The sequence below is a fragment of the Lolium perenne genome, chromosome 4, assembly GCF_019359855.2.
Source record: "Lolium perenne isolate Kyuss_39 chromosome 4, Kyuss_2.0, whole genome shotgun sequence".
NCBI classification, from domain to species: domain Eukaryota; kingdom Viridiplantae; phylum Streptophyta; class Magnoliopsida; order Poales; family Poaceae; genus Lolium; species Lolium perenne.
Genome location: NC_067247.2, coordinates 33,432,394 through 33,453,760, shown reverse-complemented (window position 1 = coordinate 33,453,760; position 21,367 = coordinate 33,432,394). Strand labels below are relative to the sequence as shown.

The 21,367-nt window shown below is 45.5% G+C and overlaps 1 protein-coding gene across 1 annotated transcript; it reads right to left on the bottom strand.

The window, feature by feature from the left end:
• Positions 1-19,672: 19,672 nt before the first annotated feature.
• LOC127292146 (protein synthesis inhibitor II) lies at positions 19,673-20,780 on the bottom strand. The gene has a single exon (XM_051321496.2). The coding sequence runs from the start codon at positions 20,698-20,700 to the stop codon at positions 19,804-19,806; it is 897 nt and encodes a 298-aa protein (XP_051177456.1). The 5' UTR covers positions 20,701-20,780; the 3' UTR covers positions 19,673-19,803.
• Positions 20,781-21,367: the final 587 nt, after the last annotated feature.

Genomic DNA, 21,367 nt, shown 5'->3' with positions numbered 1-21,367 from the left:
CGCCGAGTCCCCGAGCGTGGAGAGTGGCGAGGTCGGGCGACCGGCGAGGAGCGCTGTCTGTAGCGCACCGAGTCCCCGAGCGTGGCGAGTGGCGAGGAAGACACCCGACCGTTTGGCTGAGAAGGAGAAACAAGTACAACTGCAACTGCAATAAAGTGTATTTATGAATATAATAAACACTTGTAAAGACATGCGACTTGTGGATTAATAACACGCATTGTTAAATGGATCAATTAGCGGTATGAAAGGTTTATGGGTATCTTTTCATGAGTAGGCAGACCTCCAGCATCAAACGCTTGCCGGGTAACAGGGCCGCGATGCCAGCCGTTGAACCCGGAGACAAGGTTGGCCTTTTAGTATCCAGCCTCACTACTTCGACGGACGCGAATAAACAACAGACAAAACCGAAACCAATCCTAATTATGGTTTTGTAGTCCCCGTGAGTGTTGTATGCGACTGCGTGGCGAATATAAATAAACTTAGCTGTTAAATGTTGGCGTGGTCGATGTGGCCGGCGAGTCGCCGAGCATTGCGATTCCGCAAAGACCGAGTCGCCCAGCGTGGTGAGCCGGCGGCGATGAGCACGGACGGCAAGTCCCCGTCGAGCGAATCCGCGCTGAGCGAGTCCGCGAGAGACGAGTCCGCGCCGCCGAGTCCACGTCGGGCAGAGTCCACGCTTGGGTGAGTCCCCGGATGAGGCGAGTCTGCCGTGACGCGTTCGCACGGCGAGCCCCGACAGCTAGGTCGCGGAAGACGCGCGTATCGTGGTTGTGTGCCGTGAATGCATGTGTCAAAATAACAGGCAACGAATTTGTACCAAATAAAATAATAGATTGATAGAGTAGTCAATGCATAAGAGAGATTGTAGTAGTTTGAGCTTTTTCCACAGAAGAGACAGGATCACCTGGAGTAGTCAGGGTCTGTTTGTTTGGGCTGCAGCTTTTGAGAAGCAGCTGTAGCTGTTGAGCTGTCAAAAAGCAGCTGTGAGAAGCAGCTGTGGTAAGCAGAGATTTGATGTTTGGCAGTAGCGCTTTTTAAGGCTGCTGTTGCTGGTATGAAGGATGAAATGTCCGAAACGACCTTGAAGTCTGAAGAAGTTGTATAAATGCTGATTTGATACGAATTAGCTAATTCTGACTGTTTTTAGCATAATTGTCATGCTTAAGAGTTAATTACCTCAATTTTAATGCAAATAGCAAGCAAATAGCAAGCAAAATAACATAGTAGTATCACGACTGTCCATGTTCATCAACTCACATCACTTAAACAAGTTTATTACTCCGCAACATTTGGGAGTTCATGTTTATCTTGGCTTTTCAATTTTGACTTTTGCCTTATATTGTGCAAATCCCATGACCATGTGTGCAAAATGTTTGGAATTAATGCAAATAGCAAGCAAATACAAAAGCTGTTTGGAATCTATAGATACGGATCTTGGTGCCTTTGCAAATAGCAAGCTCACACGCATCCACGATATTTCACGGAATTATACAGGTCCAGCTGCCAAAATATTTCATGGAATGAACCGATGAAGGAATACACATCCGGATCTTGCTGCCTTTGCACATTCGGGATAGCAAAAGGGCGCCCGAGCACAACCGATGCCGCTGCCGGAGATGTGCTCGATCCCAGCGGGCAGCCGACGGCGAACAGATCGGGGGGACGGGAATGGAGAGGAGGAGTGTTGGGACGACGGTGGCTGTTGCTGGCGACCACGGAGGCCGTGAACGGCGACGGCGGCGAGCTGCAGGAGGACGGGAATGGAGAGGGGGAGGAGTGCTGGGACGGCGGCGGCTGTTCCATCCCGTCTCGGCGGCGGACGGGATCGAGTGCGTGGCGATGCGCCCGGTTGAATCGGGGACGGAGGGAGATGGAGGAGGTCAGAACGAGGCGAAGGAGGCGGGCGGCGGGATTTCACGCCAGCGACGGGAAACGGTGCGGTCGGCGGCGGGGAGCAGGACACCGGTGCTGTAACCCTAACCCTATCCGGCCATGGCTAGGGGATGGGGAGAAGGGAGATGAGCGATGCAGGGCGGCCGAGGTGGTCTACGTCGAAGAAGAGGGACGGCGGCGGCCGGGAACGGGGCGGGAGAGGAGAACGGCGGCGGGGTCGGAGGATGGCTGCGGGGGCGGGGACGACGACCTTTGACGAACGAGAGCAGGACACAGGGGAATAGAACGAGAGGAGAAGATAAGAAAGAAACAGGGCAGGCCGGGGCGGGTCAGAAGGGCAGTTTCTTTGCAAATAATGTGAAGTATAGAGGGCAACTCCGTCCGCTGCAACTCGGGAAGCAGCAAAAGCGGGGGAAAGCACCCCTGCGCTAGCTTCCTGTTCGGCTCGCTCGCTCAGTTCATTTTGCCGAAGCGTCTTTTCCATTTCTTGCTGTTTGTTTGGGCTTCCACTTTTAGACCCCCAAAAGCCCCAAAAGCAGAAGTAGAAGCCCAAACAAACAGGGCCTCAGTCTGTAGCTACTTGATTTTCTCCTCTTTCTTCTTTTCTCCAGCGAGTACATGCATGTCACACCATGTAAAGGATCAGAGCTAGGTTAAACAAAGCAGTTTTCATGGCAATTAAAGCGAGAGAAGGAGGTAGGAGCGGGTATATAAAATATTCCAATCGACTTAGAGCATCTCCAGTCGCGTCCCCAAACCGCGCCGGATTAAGCGTTGGGAGACGTGTTTTATTCGTGCCGCCTTTGGGGGACGTCGCTCCCCAGCCGCGTCCCCTAAACGCCGCCCCCAAATGAATATTGGTGCACGAAAATAAATGTTTTCATTCAATTTTGATTATATATTACAAAGTTTGAATGAAAACAGCTAGATTTCATCTAAACCTAGACTACTGACCGCCCGACGGTGCGTTCGACAGCCCCGCCCCGTCGTCGCCTCCCCTACGCCGCAACTCCTCCTGCGCGCGCCTCCTCTCCTTGCGTTCGGCGGTGGCCAGACGGTGCCGCTCCCGCCGCGCGTCCTCCTGCGCCCTCCCCTGCTGGGCCGCCTGGAGGGAGAGCTCGACGGCGCGACGAATCTGCGCCTCTTGGCGGGCACGGGCGTCGTCCTGGAGCTTCTTCTCCGACTCGAAGGACTCGACGAGCGCGCGTTGCTGATCGGCCATCTCGTCCGGGTGCGGCCTGTCGTCGTCGAACCACTCGAACTCGTCGTCGTCGTCGTCCTCCACCTCGGTCTCCTCCGCCTCGGCCTCCTCCTCCTCCATTGGCGCCTCCTCCTCCACATCTGTTGGCGCCTCCATCATCGCCGCCGCCAACTGGTCCGCCCGCCTCCCCCATAACGCCCTCGGCGCCGCCTCCCGCTGATGACGCTCCTCCGCCGCCAGCTGCTGCTGGCGCTCGATCGACTCCCGCCGCCGGCGCTCTATCGACTCCCGCCGTTCACGGTACAGCGCCTCCCTCTCACCGCGCTGGCGCTGGCGCTCGTCAGCCCACCGCTGCTCCATCTCCGCCCGGTACCGGCACCGTCGCGCCTCCTGTCTCGTCGAGGCGTCAGACGCCGGAACGGTGGCGTCCTGCTACTCCTGCCACGCTGCTGCCGCCGCGGCCTCGCCAGCAGCGGGGCCATGGGCGCAGAACGCCTCCAGATCCGCCGCCTGCGCCGCCTCCCGCTGCTGGCGGGCCTGCTGCTGCATTGCCTCCCGCCGCTGCTGACGGTGTGCACGCCATCGCTCTTCCCGGGCCGCTGCTGAGGGGTTGGTGTCGACCTGCGTTTCCGGGACTGCAAGTGGAGGGGACGGCAGTGGAGGGAAGTGGCCAGCGCTGGGGCGGTTCGCCATTGCTACTGGTGGTGGAGGAGACGGCGGTGGAGCGACGAGGGCTGTGTTTGTTGCCGGCGGGGTGTGGTGGCTACCGTTGAGCCGGGAGACCTTTTATAGACGCCGGCGTCGGGAAGAAAGCGCGGGAACAGGCGAGAAGAGGCGGGAAGATCGCGCGGGAACGGGCGGTGGCGTGCGAACGCCGGCGACGCGTGGAGGCTGCGCAGCACCGACGAGACGTCTCGCCTGCCCCTCCGTCGCCATTAAGGCAAAGATGCCGCCGTGTGTCACTGCGCGCGAATAACTTCCGTCGCGAGGTAGGCGATGGTTAGGTTAAAATTAACTGTGCCACTGACGGGTCAGCCCCGCCACTCCCCGCCTCGCTTTTCGTTGTGTCCGGCGTGCCCGGTGCGTCCCCTGTGGGACGGGGACGGGCTCGGGGCGCCGGACACCGTATGGGGGTGCGCCGGACAAAAATGGGCTTTGAGGGACGCGGCTGGAACGGTTTTTTTGTCCGGCGCACCCCAAATCCCTTTTGGGGACGCGACTGGAGATGCTCTTAGATCCTGCGGCGGCACTGCTTGATTTGGTTCGCCCAAAAACAGCAATCGTCCAGGGACGCAAGCATCACAGCATGCGGCGAATCAAGCCGCACGTGCACGCGCCGGGAGCGCCGCCGATCACCACGGAAAGCATTGCCGAGTCCGCGCTCGTTCGGCGAGAGACAGATGCAATCTGACTGCCGTTTGTTGACCTGATTTGGCTGGTGAAGATGACGATGGGTCTCGCCCGGATCATCACTCCAAGCGCCGCATGCCCCACGGTGGGAGCCACTGTCGAGGTTTTGACCACGGCAGATGCTACGGGGTAGCACATGAGAGGTATGGAGCAAGGCGGCGTTGGAGATTCTGGAAACGAGTCGGCACACGATGTACCCAGGTTCACGTCCCCTCGGTGGAGGATCGCTACGTCCTGCTATAAATCACTATGATCATACTGTCGCCAGCGTTAGGTGACTTGCTTTGTGGTAGCCGCCGGAGGCGGAGGGGGGAGATTGTATCTAATGAGAGATTACATGTATGATGAGATGCCCCTGGTGGCTTTATATAGGCAGCCAGCTAGGGTTTACAGGTATAAGGCTACTTGGGCCGCTACGTGTTGGAGATATGCCCAAGAGGCAATAATAAAATGATTATTATAATATATTTTTGTGTTTATGATAATGTTTACATACCATGCTATAATTGTATTAACTGAAACATTGATACATGTGTGTTATGTGAACAACAAAGATTCCCTAGTAAGACTCTTGTATAACTAGCTTGTTGATTAATAGATGATCATGGTTTCGTGATCATGAACATTGGATGTTATTAATAACAAGGTTATGTCATTATATGAATGATGTAATGGACACACCCAATTAAGCGTAGCATAAGATCACGTCATTAAGTTATTTGCTATAAGCTTTCGATACATAGTTACCTAGTCCTTTCGACCATGAGATCATGTAAATCACTTATACCGAAAAGGTACTTTGATTACATCAAACGCCACTGCGTAAATGGGTGGTTATAAAGGTGGGATTAAGTATCCGGAAAGTAAGAATTGAGGCATATGGATCAACAGTGGGATTTGTCCATCCCGATGACGGATAGATATACTCTGGGCTCTCTCGGTGGAATGTCGTCTAATGTCTTGCAAGCATATGAATAAGTTCATAAGAGACCACATACCACGGTACGAGTAAAGAGTACTTGTCAGGAGACGAGGTTGAAGAAGGTATAGAGTGATACCGATGATCAAACCTCGGACAAGTAAAATATCGCGAGACAAAGGGAATTGGTATCGTATGTGAATGGTTCATTCGATCACTAAGTCATCGTTGAATATGTGGGAGCCATTATGGATCTCCAGATCCCGCTATTGGTTATTGGTCGGAGAGAAGTCTCAACCATGTCTACATAGTTCGCGAACCGTAGGGTGACACACTTAAGGTTTGATGTCGTTTAAGTAGATATGGAATATGGAATGGAGTTCGAAGTTTTGTTCGGAGTCTCGGATGGGATCCAGGACATCACGAGGAGTTCCAGAATGGTCCGGAGAATAAGATTCATATATAGGAAGTCATATTCCAAGTTTGGAAATGATCCGGTGCATTTATGGCAGGTTCTAGAAGGTTCTAGAAAAGTCCGGAAGAAAGGCACTATGGAAGGTGGAGTCCCGGAGGGACTCCACTAGCATGGCCGGCCAAACCCTAAGGGGGAGGAGTCCCAGGTGGGCTCCACCTTGGTGGCTGATACGTCTCCAACGTATCCATAATTTCTGATGTTCCATGCTTGTTTTATGACAATACTTACATGTTTTGCTTGCACTTTATAATGTTTTTATGCGTTTTTCGGAACTAACCTATTAACAAGATGCCACAGTGCCAGTTCCTGTTTTCTGCTGTTTTTGGTTCCAGAAAGGCTGTTCGGGCAATATTCTCGGAATTGGACGAAATCAACACCAAACATCCTACTTTTCCTGGAAGCATCCGTAACACCGAAGGAGAGTCGGAGGAGAGCCAGGGGGCCACCAGAGGGTGGGCCGCGCGGGCCAGCCTCGGCCGCGCCCCTATGGGGAGGCCACCCTGTCGACCCTCCTGCGCCGCCTCTTCGCCTATATAACCCCTTTCGACCTAAAAACGCAGTACCAATTGACGAAACTCCAGAAAGACTCCAGGGGCGCCGCCGCCATCGCGAAACTCCAATTCGGGGGACAGAACTCTCTGTTCCGGCACCCTGCCGGGACGGGGAAGTGCCCCCGGAAGCCATCTCCATCAACGCCATCACCTCCATCATGCTCCGTGAGTAGTTCCCCCATGGACTACGGGTTCTAGCAGTAGCTAGTTGGTATACTCTCCTCCATGTACTTCAATACAATGATCTCATGAGCCGCCTTACATGATTGAGATCCATCTGATGTAATCGGTGTTGTGTTTGTTGGGATCCGATGGATGATACATTATGATTAGTCTATTTATAAAGTTTGTGAAGTTATTGTTGCTGCAATCTTGTTATGCTTAATGCTTGTCACTAGGGCCCGAGTGGCATGATCTTAGATTTAAGCTCTATACTTATTGCTTAGATTGTATCTACAAGTTGTATGCACATGTCACTGTCCGGAACCAAAGGCCCCGAAGTGACAGAAATCGGGACAACCGGAGGGGATGGCGGTGATGTGAGGGACACATGTTTTCACAGAGTGTTAATGCTTTGCTCCGGTACTCTATTAAAAGGAGTACCTTAATATCCAGTAGATTCCCTTGAGGCCCGGCTGCCACCGGCTGGTAGGACAAAAGATGTTGTGCAAGTTTCTCATTGCGAGCACGTACGACTATATATGGAAAACATGCCTACATGATTAATGAATTGATGTTCTTTCTTAATGCTTTATCAATCCTATCAATTGCCCAACTGTAATTTGTTCACCCAACACTTGTTACTTGTTATTGGAGAGTTGCCACTAGTGTAGATCGCTGGGAACCCCGGTCCATCTCTCATCATTATATACTTGTTCTACATGACATTGGAAGTAGTATCAACTATTTTCTGGTGCCATTGCTCTCATATTGCTATTACTGCTGCTGTGTTGCTATTACTTCTGCTCTCATATTACTGCTACTTTCACATCACCCCTGTTACTAGTGCTTTTCCAGGTGCAGCTGAATTGACAACTCAGTTGTTAAGGCTTATAAGTATTCTTTACCTCCCCTTGTGTCGAATCAATAAATTTGGGTTTCACTTCCCTCGAAGACTGCCGCGATCCCCTATACTTGTGGGTCATCAGTGGCCGGCCAGCCGCACCTCAAGGAAAGGTGGGAGTCCCACCTTGAGTAGGACTCCCCCCTTGAGTAGGTTTCCCACCTTTGGGAAGTTTTGGTGTTGGGGTCTTATTCGAAGACTTGGACTACAACTCTTGGGGCTTCCACCTATATAATGAGGGACAAGGGGAGGGTGGCCGGCCACTCTTGCCTCCAACCTTGGCTGCCCCCTTCATGGCCGGCGCCCAAGGCACCCCTCTCCCCAAACCCTAGCGCCCCTCCTCCACATACAACTCCCGCATACGCTTAGGTGAAGCCCTGCCGGAGTTCTCCATCGACACCGCCACCACGTCGTCGTGCTGCCGGGATTCCGAGGAGGATCTACTACTTCCGCTGCCCGCTGGAACGGGGAGAAGGATGTCGTCATCAACACCGAACGTGTGACCGAGTACGGAGGTGCTGCCCGATTGTGGCACCGTCAAGATCTTCTACGCGCTTTTGAAAGCGGCAAGTGATCGTCTACCGCAGCAACGAGAGCCTCCTCTTGTAGGCTTTGGAAATCTTCAAGGGTTAGTCTCGTTCATCCCCTCGTTGCTCCCATCTTCTAGATTGCATCTTGGCTTGGATTGCGTTCTCGCAGTAGGAATTTTTTTGTTTTCTATGCTACGAATCCCTACAGTGGTATCAGAGCCGTGTCTATGCATAGATGGTTGCACGAGTAGAACACAATTGTTTTGTGGGCGTTGATGCTTATGTTGTCTTTAGTTCGAGTACTTTGCATCTTTGTGGCATGGTGGGATGAAGCGGCTCAGGCTAACTTTACATGACCGCGTTCATGAGAATTGCTCCACGTTCGACATGCAACTTGTATTGCATAAGTGGCTTTGCGAGTGTCTGTCTCTCCCACCATAGTGAAGATTCAATTTACTCTTTCAATTGACAACACTAGTATCACCGTTGTGGTTCATGTTCATAGGTAGATTAGATCTTACTCGAAAACCCTAAACCACGTAAAATATGCAAATCAAATTAGAGACGTCTAACTTGTTTTTGCAGGGTTTGGTGATGTGATATGGCCATGATGTGATAATGAATATGTATGAGATGATCATTATTGTATTGTGGCAACCGGCAGGAGCCTTATGGTTGTCTTTAAAATTCATGTTGAGTAGTATTTCAAAGTAGTTGTAATAGTTGCTACATGAGGTGAACAACCATGAAGACGACGCCATGGACCTTGACGCTACGCCGACGATGATGGAGATCATGCCCGTTGATGATGGAGATCATGTCCGTGCTTTGGAGATAAAGATCGAAGGCGCAAAGACTAAAGGGCCATATCATATCACATATGAATTGCATGTGATGTTAATCCTTTATGCATCTTATTTTGCTTAGATCGCGACGGTAGCATTACAAGATGATCCCTCACATTAATATCAAGATAATAAAGTGTTCTCCCCTTGTATACACCGTTGCACAGTTCGTCGTTTCGAAGCATCTCGTGATGATCGGATGCGATAGACTCAACGTTCACATACAACGGGTGTAAGCCATGTTGCACACGCGGAATACTTGGGTTTGCTTGACGAGCCTAGCATGTACAGACATGGCCTCGGGACAACAGAAACCGAAAGGTTGAACACGAGTCATATGGATGATATGATCAACATGTTGATGTTCACCATTGAAGCTACATCATCTCACGTGATGATCGGTTTTGGTGTAGTGGATTTGGATCGTGTACCACTTAACAACTATGAGGGATGTTGTATTAAGTGGGAGTTCATTAGTAATTAGATTAAAACATGAACTAATTATCATAAACATAGTCTAAGTAGTATTTTGAATTAATTTTGTAGTATTGGCATTCGTTTTCTACCATGCGCTAGTCTTATAATTGAGATAGAAATATCGTTAATATCTGATAAGAAACTTTACGGACTGGTACCGTATTGTTAAAGAATTAAGAAATGATTAAGTCCTATTGCAAACTTTTAGTAAACCTCACATTGTTGATTCAAAGATCTATGGTTTCAATTAGTACCTAAAGTTATCTTGCCTCCGTGAAACTTGAAGTTCAAATCTATTTGAAAAGTAAGGAGCTGAAAATTTGGTTTTCAGAAATAATCAATGTATGAGATATATGTGATATCTAAGACCTTATTGCAAGATAATAGAATATAATTTGGTGAGACTACATAAACTCATAAGTTTTATGGGAATGTATGAAGGTTGAAGACGCCAGGCGTCCCAATCCTCCAACTATTGGGGCACTATTGATATTCGCATATCCATAAAGTGATCGTCCTTAGTATGCACCGTTGGTAAGACTCGTCGTTTCGAAGCATCACGTGATGATCGGGTGTTATAGATTCTACGTGTGCATACAACGGGTGCAAGCCAGATTTGCACATGCGAATACTAAGGTTAAACTTTATGAGCCTAGCATGTACAGACATGGTCTCAGAAAGTCGTCATGAATTGATGGATAAAATTATGAGTGAAATTGTTCATCATATTACAAAGTTATTAATAGTGAAATCTAAAACACTTGTCATATGATGATCAACTTCAAAGTAAGAACCTCAAGGTTATTGGTATTTGACCAACAAACTTAGAAGTTATTAAAGATGAAGTATTTTTCTGAATAATGAGGAAAGCTAAAAGAGAAACTACAAAAGATTATTGGCAGAAAGAAAGAAAAGACTAGTAAGTCTAGCTCAAGTGTATATAAATGATATACATGTTATGGCTGTATTCCTAGTTAAGTCACACAATGAAATTCTTGGGTATTAGTACCATATTGGTTGGTATGAAGTGTCATACAAAACAACGCAATACAAGAATACAGTGGCCTAAGTGACTGATAAGGAATATGGTAATAATGCACGTCTGGAACATAATAAAGTGTTGTTATGTTTATCGTTGGCATTCTACCTAGCCCTTAGAATTTATAATAAAGAACTTAATAATTGTTATTTTTCTCTAGTCAAATAAAAACAATGAGTTGTTCAAATTATGACATTACTCCATGTACGATGGATAAGTTATTATAAATCTTAATGGTGAAACACACATACATAAACACTGACGCTAAAATGCCATAAGGCAAATGATTTGAATTCCACTTATTTGTGGAACCGCCATTTAGGTCATGTTAGAGAGGAACGCATGAAGAAACTCCATGAAAATGGATTATTGGAGTCATTTGATTTTTGAATCATTTGGCGCTTGCAAATCTCTTCTAAAAAGAATGACTGAAATACCGTTCACAGGCCAAGATTAGAACGGGCAACTAACTTAGTGGAAACATACATGATGATGTATATGGTTCACTGGACATAGTTGTGTGCGGGAGATTCTTCTACTTCATGAAAACTTCCAACAATGAATTGAGTATATATATGTGGATATATTCGATAAGGAAGAAGTTTGAAACATTTGAATGGATTCAAATAAATTTCAGCATGAAGTGGAAATCATCGTAATAGAAAAGTCAAATATCTATGATTGGATCATAGTGGAAATATTTGAATTACTAGTTTTAGCGACATCTAAGAGAGTTATGAAATTGTTCTACAACTCACATTTCTTGGAGTATCATAGTGATGATGAAGTATCCGAGATATGTATCCAAACCTTGTTGGGTTAATGATGAGATAAAATATTAATGCCATTATAATTTTTGTGGATTATGCTTTAGAGACTACCGCTTTTACACTAAATAGAACATCATCATGATCCGTTGAAATGACAACATACAAGTTATGGCATGGGTATAAACCCTAATAGTCCTTTCTTTAAATTTTGGTCTAAGAGTTTACAACCAAAAACGGATGAATTTCTTTGTTGGTTATCCCAAAGAATTGATTGGGAATTCTTTCCACTATGAAGTAAAAGACAAAAATGTTTGTTAATGTTACTTGCTTATTTCCAAGAAATTCTTTTCTAGCGAAGTTTTTGAGTGTGAGGACAATAGAACTTAATAAGGTTTATGAACCTGAGCATAATGATCAGAGTAGCGCAGCATCGGAAATGGTTCCGGAAGCGGCCACGACGATCATGGCTTCCATGACTACAAAAGTGTTTTAGCCATGGAGATCGAAGTACTTATTGAACCTTGTAGGTGTGGTTTACTTTGTGATCAAATAAATGATTTGTGGACAAAGGATTGATTTTGAACAATGATAAACCAACTACAAACAAAGAAGTTATGATGGGCCCTGACTCCGTTAAAATGGCTATACGCCATGAAATCCAAGATAGATGAATACTTTTTGAAAGTAATGGATCTATAAATTTGATGGACTTGGATGAAATATCCTTGAAGAAGCTCGACTTGTCGAAAAGTAGTTTACGACAAAGTTCAAAGAGTTGACTACGATAAGATTAGATCTTCCGTAGCAATGCTTATAGTCTATGTGGATTATTCTAGTAATCGCTACATATTTCTTTTATGAGATATGCTAGTAGGATGGCAAAATACATTACTTAACAGAAGTGTGTATTAAAGGTGTATACAAGATACAACCAAGAGTTTTTGCTAGTCCGTAGAATACTAGATAGGTATACGAACTTCAATTGGATGAAGTGAGTATGGCGGAGTTGGAATCTTCACCGGATAAAATAGTCAAAAGAGTTTTTGATTTCATCAGAGACGATGAAGAGACTTGCATTTGCAAGAAATTAAGTGGGAGTGCTAAGACATATTTATAATACTTATGTAGATGACATATAGTTGGTTATAAATGATGTAATTATATACTTGATTAAAAGGTTTCATTGAGAAACTAAATTCAATGAAAGGATATGGACTGAAACAAATTTAGTGTCAAGATCTATGAAGATAGATTGAAACACATAATAAGTTTAAGTCAAAGTACATAAAATAGATACTGAAGCAGTTCAATATACAAATATTAAGAAAATGTTCTTGTCATGTGAAGGTTTAACAAGACTTAAGTGTATCTGACACTCGATGAGTAAAAACACATGAGTGATTATAGATCACGAATAATATGTACACAATCAGATGTCCTGTGCTCTAAAAGTGTTATGAGCATGTACCAGAATGATTCATATGATGATCATTGAAAAACAGTAAGAATATTCTTGAGTACTTAAGAAGAACCAAGGATATATATATATAGTTTGTATGGAGAAATGACAAACAAATCGCTGTAAGGTGTTGCACCGATATTTGTTTTGTCACATATGAAAATAAAATTTCAATCTCAAATTAGACTAAGTGTTGTTTTAAAAGGTAGCACAATGAGCTAGAAGTTGTCTATGCTAGATTTAGAAGAGTTCTAAATATTGTGACGGATTCTACAAAAGAAGGCAGAGTATGTCATTGTTTTGACAATGACAAAGGATGTTAAGTCAAAAGGTTCTTTGGGAATTTGGTGTAGTTCCGACAGAGTCAGAACTTTGAAGCTATATTGTGTATGACAATATTAGTGACATATTTCAGACCGCGGAATTAAGGTTCCACCAGAAGACCAAACATATTTAATACCGACTCATTTGGAAATGAGTGATGCGTTGAGACGCAAATGAATTACAAAATACATACGTTTCTGAGCATGTCAGATCCGTTGACTAAAACCTCTCCCGTGAGCAAAACATGATAAAGCACCAGAAGGCCAAGATGTTATATCTTTACAAATGTAAACTAGATTATTGACTCTAGTGCAAGTGGGAGACTGTTGGAGATATGCCCAAGAGGCAATAATAAAATGGTTATTATAATATATCTTTGTGTTTATGATAATGTTTACATACCATGCTATAATTGTATTAACTGAAACATTGATACATGTGTGTTATGTGAACAACAAAGATTCCCTAGTAAGACTCTTGTATAACTAGCTTGTTGATTAATAGATGATCATGGTTTCGTGATCATGAACATTGGATGTTATTAATAACAAGGTTATGTCATTATATGAATGATGTAATGGACACACCCAATTAAGCGTAGCATAAGATCACGTCATTAAGTTATTTGCTATAAGCTTTCGATACATAGTTACCTAGTCCTTTCGACCATGAGATCATGTAAATCACTTATACCAAAAAGGTACTTTGATTACATCAAACGCCACTGCGTAAATGGGTGGTTATAAAGGTGGGATTAAGTATCCAGAAAGTATGAGTTGAGGCATATGGATCAACAGTGGGATTTGTCCATCCCGATGACGGATAGATATACTCTGGGCCCTCTCGGTGGAATGTCGTCTAATGTCTTGCAAGCATATGAATAAGTTCATAAGAGACCACATACCACGGTACGAGTAAAGAGTACTTGTCAGGAGACGAGGTTGAACAAGGTATAGAGTGATACCGATGATCAAACCTCGGACAAGTAAAATATCGCGAGACAAAGGGAATTGGTATCGTATGTGAATGGTTCATTCGATCACTAAGTCATCGTTGAATATGTGGGAGCCATTATGGATCTCCAGATCCCGCTATTGGTTATTGGTCGGAGAGAAGTCTCAACCATGTCTACATAGTTCGCGAACCGTAGGGTGACACACTTAAGGTTTGATGTCGTTTAAGTAGATATGGAATATGGAATGGAGTTCGAAGTTTTGTTCGGAGTCTCGGATGGGATCCAGGACATCACGAGGAGTTCCAGAATGGTCCGGAGAATAAGATTCATATATAGGAAGTCATATTCCAAGTTTGGAAATGATCCGGTGCATTTATGGTAGGTTCTAGAAGGTTCTAGAAAAGTCCGGAAGAAAGGCACTATGGAAGGTGGAGTCCCGGAGGGACTCCACTAGCATGGCCGGCCAAACCCTAAGGGGGAGGAGTCCCAGGTGGGCTCCACCTTGGTGGCCGGCCAGCCGCACCTCAAGGAAAGGTGGGAGTCCTACCTTGAGTAGGACTCCCCCCTTGAGGAGGTTTCCCACCTTTGGGAAGTTTTGGTGTTGGGGTCTTATTCGAAGACTTAGACTACAACTCTTGGGGCTTCCACCTATATAATGAGGGACAAGGGGAGGGTGGCCGGCCACTCTTGCCTCCAACCTTGGCTGCCCCCTTCATGGCCGGCGCCCAAGGCACCCCTCTCCCCAAACCCTAGCGCCCCTCCTCCACATACAACTCCCGCATACGCTTAGGCGAAGCCCTGCCGGAGTTCTCCATCGACACCGCCACCACGCCGTCGTGCTGCCGGGATTCCGAGGAGGATCTACTACTTCCGCTGCCCGCTGGAACGGGGAGAAGGACGTCGTCATCAACACCGAACGTGTGACCGAGTACGGAGGTGCTGCCCGATTGTGGCACCGTCAAGATCTTCTACGCGCTTTTGAAAGCGGCAAGTGATCGTCTACCGCAGCAACGAGAGCCTCCTCTTGTAGGCTTTGGAAATCTTCAAGGGTTAGTCTCGTTCATCCCCTCGTTGCTCCCATCTTCTAGATTGCATCTTGGCTTGGATTGCGTTCTCGCAGTAGGAATTTTTTTGTTTTCTATGCTACGAATCCCTACACTACGCTTCATGGGCCTTCTGTCGATCCAGTCGCTCCGGGCTTCAGTCGCTAGGGCGCATGGCCCAGTCGCCCGCCGACTGGAGCTATCTTGGGCTCTCTTCATCTGGCGAGTGAGCTGGGTGATGGGCCCCCTAGGGCGTATCCCCATCAATGGCCATAATCATGCGAGGCAGCTTATATGGCACTAAAAACTATGAAGAACATTAGAGAAATATATCAAGCTACTTCCACAAACCCGTAGTCCAGAGGTGGATTACTCTCCCTTGATCATGGTGATGATGGTGAAGACGTTGGAGAAGGTGGAGATCCCTCCGGCGGTGATCCCGACGGAATTTCCCCCTCCAATCTTCTCTGTTGTAGCCCCCGTTTTTGGGTTTCTGTCTTTCTGCGGCGCTCTTCTCCCGAGAACTCTTCGGAGCCATATATATAGTGATTTTTTAGGCTAAAATACATCGGTGGGAGAAAAGATCACGCAATTTGGACGATCGACGGTCGAAAGAGGGCAGGTGGAGCGCCCTACATGTTTGGGCGTGTCACCTGGGCTCTTTTGTGCCTCATGCCCTTCCAGGTGAGGTTCTAGTGCCCAGGGTGCTTTTCCCGATGAAAAAATGACGCTCAAAAAATCCCGGGTCAATTTGACTCCGTATAGGTCTCTGAAAGTGAAAAATACACAAAACAGAGTTTTCCTGTTCTACAGAGTTATAAACCAAATAAATGGGATCATTGGTAAATCCTCATAAATCAATGTAAAACATGGTATTATCATCATATATGTTACAAATATATGGGAATTAAATATGATAAAGGAAAAAAGTGCATGTATGCATTTTACATGCATCACCGCCTGAAATATATCTTAAAATTTACTGAGCAACTAATCCAACTCTAAAAATTGTGTTACCAGTGGTTCAGAGTTAAGGATTTCTAGATTAACCACAAAGCAAGTATCTCCTCACTCTCATTTTGGGACATTCTTTGGTAGAAAAAATGTAATCTTGTTGATGAACCATATCATCGACAAAGATGTGAGGAGTCCCCTGATAGTGAATTGTGATTTTCCTACAAGAAAGCCATACAAAGTAAGTTTGTGTCATTTCATCCAGTTGTCTAGTAGGATAATATCATTACCCCATAGTCGAAGAGATTTGAAATCAGCGGCAAAGGTCTTCTTTTGAATGGAAAAGGGGCACTTTGCTAGTATAGAATAACTTCACCTCCTCCTATCACTTTGACATTTCTTGCTGGTGAAAGTGCAAAATTATGTTTCATGGTAAAAGCCTCATCAAAGAATGTGTTTGAACTGCTAGTATCCAACAATGAAATAGCTATCTGCCCACCAATTTGCAAGATAACATAAATTGTGGAAGCTCCCAATCATCCATTATATGTCTCGGTTGAAATGCTAAGTACAAAGTTTGGTTCTAAAGTAACTTTGTTCCAGTGGAAATAGTTGCATGTGCTGCTTGAGGGATTTGATTTGTGAAACTGTGTTTTTCCACCAAGCACACATCATCTTCATAAGCATCATCGGAATTTCGTTGAATTGCCTGATAGTGGACTGAAAAGCTGAAGATTTCTTACTGTTTGATAGGTAGGACTGCTAATGTTCTCTATCATACCAATAAGAACCGAGAAAGGTTTTAGAGTTGTTAAATGTTAACCAGATATTTATTCTCTTTCAATCCGCTTAGGAATCTTTGTAGGAAAATTAATTATGATATAGAAGAATGATCGCTTTGGTCATGTCCATCCAATCTTCAAAAGCATCAATGTTTGTATTGACTACATGAATTTGTCTCAAGTATTGTAACAGTTGAAACTAGGTCAGCAAAACAAGGTATACAAATTTTACAGAGCTTATCCCAGCCGAGGCTTTGAAAATCACATTGTGATATATGTAGCTAGGTATTTCTATCCCCTATTTAGCATTATGATCATCAACTATGTATGCTAGTTAGAATATTATTCACACTCTTAGCGTCATGTAGCTGTATTTTTACTAAGAAAAAGAGTCGGCTTGATATGTGGTTTTCTGATATGATGTTTATTCTGAAGGTGTTAATGGTTCTATGCGTGTTGTTCTGACTGGTGTTGAGGTTGTAGTGGTATTGGCTAATATAACATGTAGGAGTTGTAAAATGTATGAATTTTAGCATGTAGGAGTTTTTTTTTGGAAACTTTGTTGGTTGCATGGGAAAAGGGAGGGTGTCGGTTGATAGTAGGGGTAGGGGTATTTGGTGAGAGGATTGTAATCTGATGGCATAAAATTTGTGGATGGGTAGTAGGAATTGTGACTTGTGTGTACTGTGGCCAACAAAAGGGTGGTTGTATCGAAGTTGGAGGGACATAAGAATGAACAAGTTCTAAGTTCAGAGGGTAGTATTTTTTTGTGAGCTACGAGGGTAGTCGGGACAAGGAAGTTTATCAGGTGTGAGGTTTTAGAAGTATATGGGTCGAACAAAAGAGTTTTGTGTTTCCGGCACGGTGGGGATGGATGTAGAATGAGTTAAAACTTTGGTGATGAGTGAAAGTGAGTGGGGTGGCTACGGGGTGGGAAAGGGACGACTTTGTTTTGCCAATGACAATCATGTATTTTGATGCCCTCTGTGTTGGATGAGCGTGTGTTTTCCATGGCCACACCCTACCTCAACTCATACAACTTAGAGATCTTAACTTGTAGCGAGGAGAGAATGAAGTTGTGAAGAGGTGTCTTGTCCATCCATGCCACAACAAGGATGGCTGCTTCTTCTTCTTCTTCCATGTGCGCACATTCTCAAACGAGCCTGGATGATGACTCCAATTAGGTCAAACAATGGATCTTAAGAGCGTGAATGACGAATGGATGTTAATGCCAAACGTGGTGATTTGGTAACCTTGACCCGTCTGTGGTGTCACTGATCAAGAGAAAGGAATTGGAGGGTGGGAAGGGGAATCGGGACCGATGTGCCTAGATACCACTTTTTCATGACTACGATGGTTGCACAACATGCTGATTCAGAGGATCGTAGATATATGAAAGGAAAATAAGTTAATTGTAAGGAAAAAGTACATGAAAAGTAGAACAAGAAGGAAGAAAGAAAGTACAATTTTAGATAGGTTGGCCTCACAGCTGCCCACGTATCACCTTCAATATCGAAAGGCAACGCCCCAAGCTGTTTAGTTAAGGTTTAGCCACCGCCTTGCCAATTGGGCAAGGGCGGAGAATATAACTATGTTTTGGCTTGAATGAGTCCCCGAATTATTTTGTCAAGAGCTTGATACTGAGTTACTTGTAATCCCTACTGATTAACAAAGGTATGCTTATACCCGCAAAACAAGTGGCTCACATGTCTTACAAGAAAAATGATATTATAACCTCTAATACAATAAAATTGATTTCATGAAGCGAATGAAGACGATGAGCCCTTTGGATTCAGATGAAGCGGTATCTTGCGTCCTCAGCCGTCGGTGCTTATTGTACCATCTTGTTGGTCTTAACAAGGCATCACAGTCAATGATAGTTGCAATATTCAGAATCTCGAGCCATGAAGTCAACCAAGCTCCTCCGGTCGTGGGTGTGCTCTGTTTCTGCATGGGAGGTCTGTTGGTTTGGTCTTGGCCTTCATCAATGGGATCAAGATTTCTTCCTAGTGTTTAGTTCTAGTTAGTGTAGCTTGCTCCCTTTTTATCTGTTGTTTTTCTCCGTAGCTGTAATCGTTAGCTGGCAAACCTAGCAGGTCGCAGTAAGTATTGTTGTACTAGTTCTCTTTAGGATTTATTAATTTAATGTTGGGATCTTTAAGACTTATACTCCCTCTGTACCGGTTTATAGGGTATAGGGTCTACCCGGTATCCCAAGATCATCAAATTGACTAATATAATATAAGTTCTACTACATTATAAAATTATACCGTTAGAAAGTATAACATAAGAACTTTGTAATGATATATGCTTTGTAGTATATATCTTGTGCTACATTAATTAAATTGATGACCTAAAAATAAGCGCACAACCTTTATATCGGAACGGAGGTAGTATTATAAAGTAAATAGAATTAGAGAACCCGACACTCCATCAGAATTTTGGACCGTGGTACGTGTGCACTACGCAACTCCCATCGTTAGACCCTGGTTGGAATAGAAGTACTTCCTCCTTCCACAATATGGTGCATATAATTTTTTCTAAGTCAAACAGTGTAAATTTTAACTAAGTTTATTTAGAAACTTACCTATAACTACAATATTAAATGTACAGCATATGAAAATGCACATCATAATGAATATAATGGCATTGATTTGATATTCTAGATGTTGATATTATTTTCTTACATAATTGGTTAAACTTTACATTGTTTGACTTTCAAAAATACTTATATGCACTATATTTTAGCAAGAATGGATTTTTAAAAATCTATACTCATGTCTTTAATTCAAGAATACCAGAGCAACACACATGACAAAATACCTCTAATCCAAATAGGGCCTTATGTGTAAACCCCAATGAAATTTTCCCTAATTGAGAAAATAAATGGTACCGGTCGATATATTGTATGGAACTATAGATACATCTGAATTTAAGACATGTTTTTATGAACAAAGATAGTACTCCTACAAATACAGAGACTAAAAAGTGGAATCTGCTCACTTCTTTATTTACCGTTAAAGTAGTCCCAAACATACTTATTTTCAGGCGGTACGTATGTATCATCAAGAGGACAACTATGTACATACTCCAAGCTACACCAGGCGATCGAGCTAGTAGTTGACACTGGCGCGGAACATCTGCAGCGCCTTGGTCTCGTCCATCCCGCCCGGCACCTGGACGAACAGCAGGATCCCCACCGTCTCGGCGGCCTTGTCCGCCGTCTTCACACCCATCTTATCAAACGCCTTGAACGCTTCCGGGCGAATCGGTGGTGACTTTTCTCGGCCATTCTTTTCTACAGTTGATTTCTCCTTGCCTTTCCCTTTGCCTTCATTCTTGTCTACTTCATATCGATCCGTCTTGAGCAGCGCCTCGGAGAGGTCCTGCCACCCGTTCACCTGCGCCTTCATCTCATTGGTGATCGTCCCGCTCTTCTTCGCCGCCTTCGGGTGCATCAGGCCGGCCACGAACGCCGACACGGTCTGGAACCGGGTGGCCTCGTTCACCATGAGGAGCAGCGCCACCACGGCCTCCCTCGCCTGCTGCTGCTTCGCGCCGGAGCCGAGGTCGGCCCTGGTGCGCGCGGCGAGCGCGTTGACGGCCTCGGTCATCTGCTGCGGGCCAAGAAGGACGCCGACAAGCTTGTCCGTGTCGCCGAGGAGGTCGCGGTAGGTGCCTCCGAACCCCACGTAGGTGGCGCCGGGGATGAGGCCGCGGGTGAGCTCCCACCACGTGCCGTCGCGGCTGCGGAAGCCCTCCAGGTAGAGGTTGTCGGCGCGGATGGCGAGCGTGAGCGTGCTCGTCGGCGTCCTGAGCTGGACGTGGAACCACCGGCGCGGCGGGAGTTTGGGATCCTCCACCGGCGGCAGCACGGGGCGGTTGTGGGAGAAGTGCTTCGGGTTGGCGAGCCTGCTGCGGATGCCGGCGATGAAGCTGCTGTACTTGTCGCTGCTCCCGACGTCGAATGGCGCGGTGAAGCGCGGGTTGGTGGTCGCGTTGGTTGCCATGGTTAGATGGGAATCAGAACCTCTACACCTTGCGACTTTGCGAGATGAGACGTACACGCGCGAGATCAAAGATGGAAGAAGAAGAATGGATCGGGGTGAATTTATAGGCGACGGGACCAGGTGTATCTTGGTTGCCACTACTAGTTGAAAGAAGAAGCCAACGCCAACTTCGATTTGCAGCACTCATGTACCGGTGTCATACCTGGGATTGAGAGTTCGAAACGAATTTTCTGACGACCACGACCTTTTTCTGAAGACCAATTCTCAGCGTGGAATCGGTCGCAACACGATGAAAGATGCTAACGTCGGTTTCACCACATGGACAGCAGTTTTTTTTTTTTGGTCTAAATTAGCAAGGAATGGCAGAAACGGGAACACGACGACAGGTCCACGGCTCAACCTCGGACACGTACCACCAATCCACCATCATCACTAGGTCTGTTGACTGTTGTGACTTTTTTTTTTTGAGAAACACAGCTGACGCTTACAACTAGAAACGCATACTCACCATTATACGCACATCTTATTTCTTCGCTATTAATGGTAACGTCACCTACCATTGAAAGAATAACACTATTAAATTTTAGAATAATTCAGGTAAATGCGAATAGCTGTCCCAAGTCTAGAATTTGAACCTAAATGGGCTCGTTCCACCACAAAAAAACCT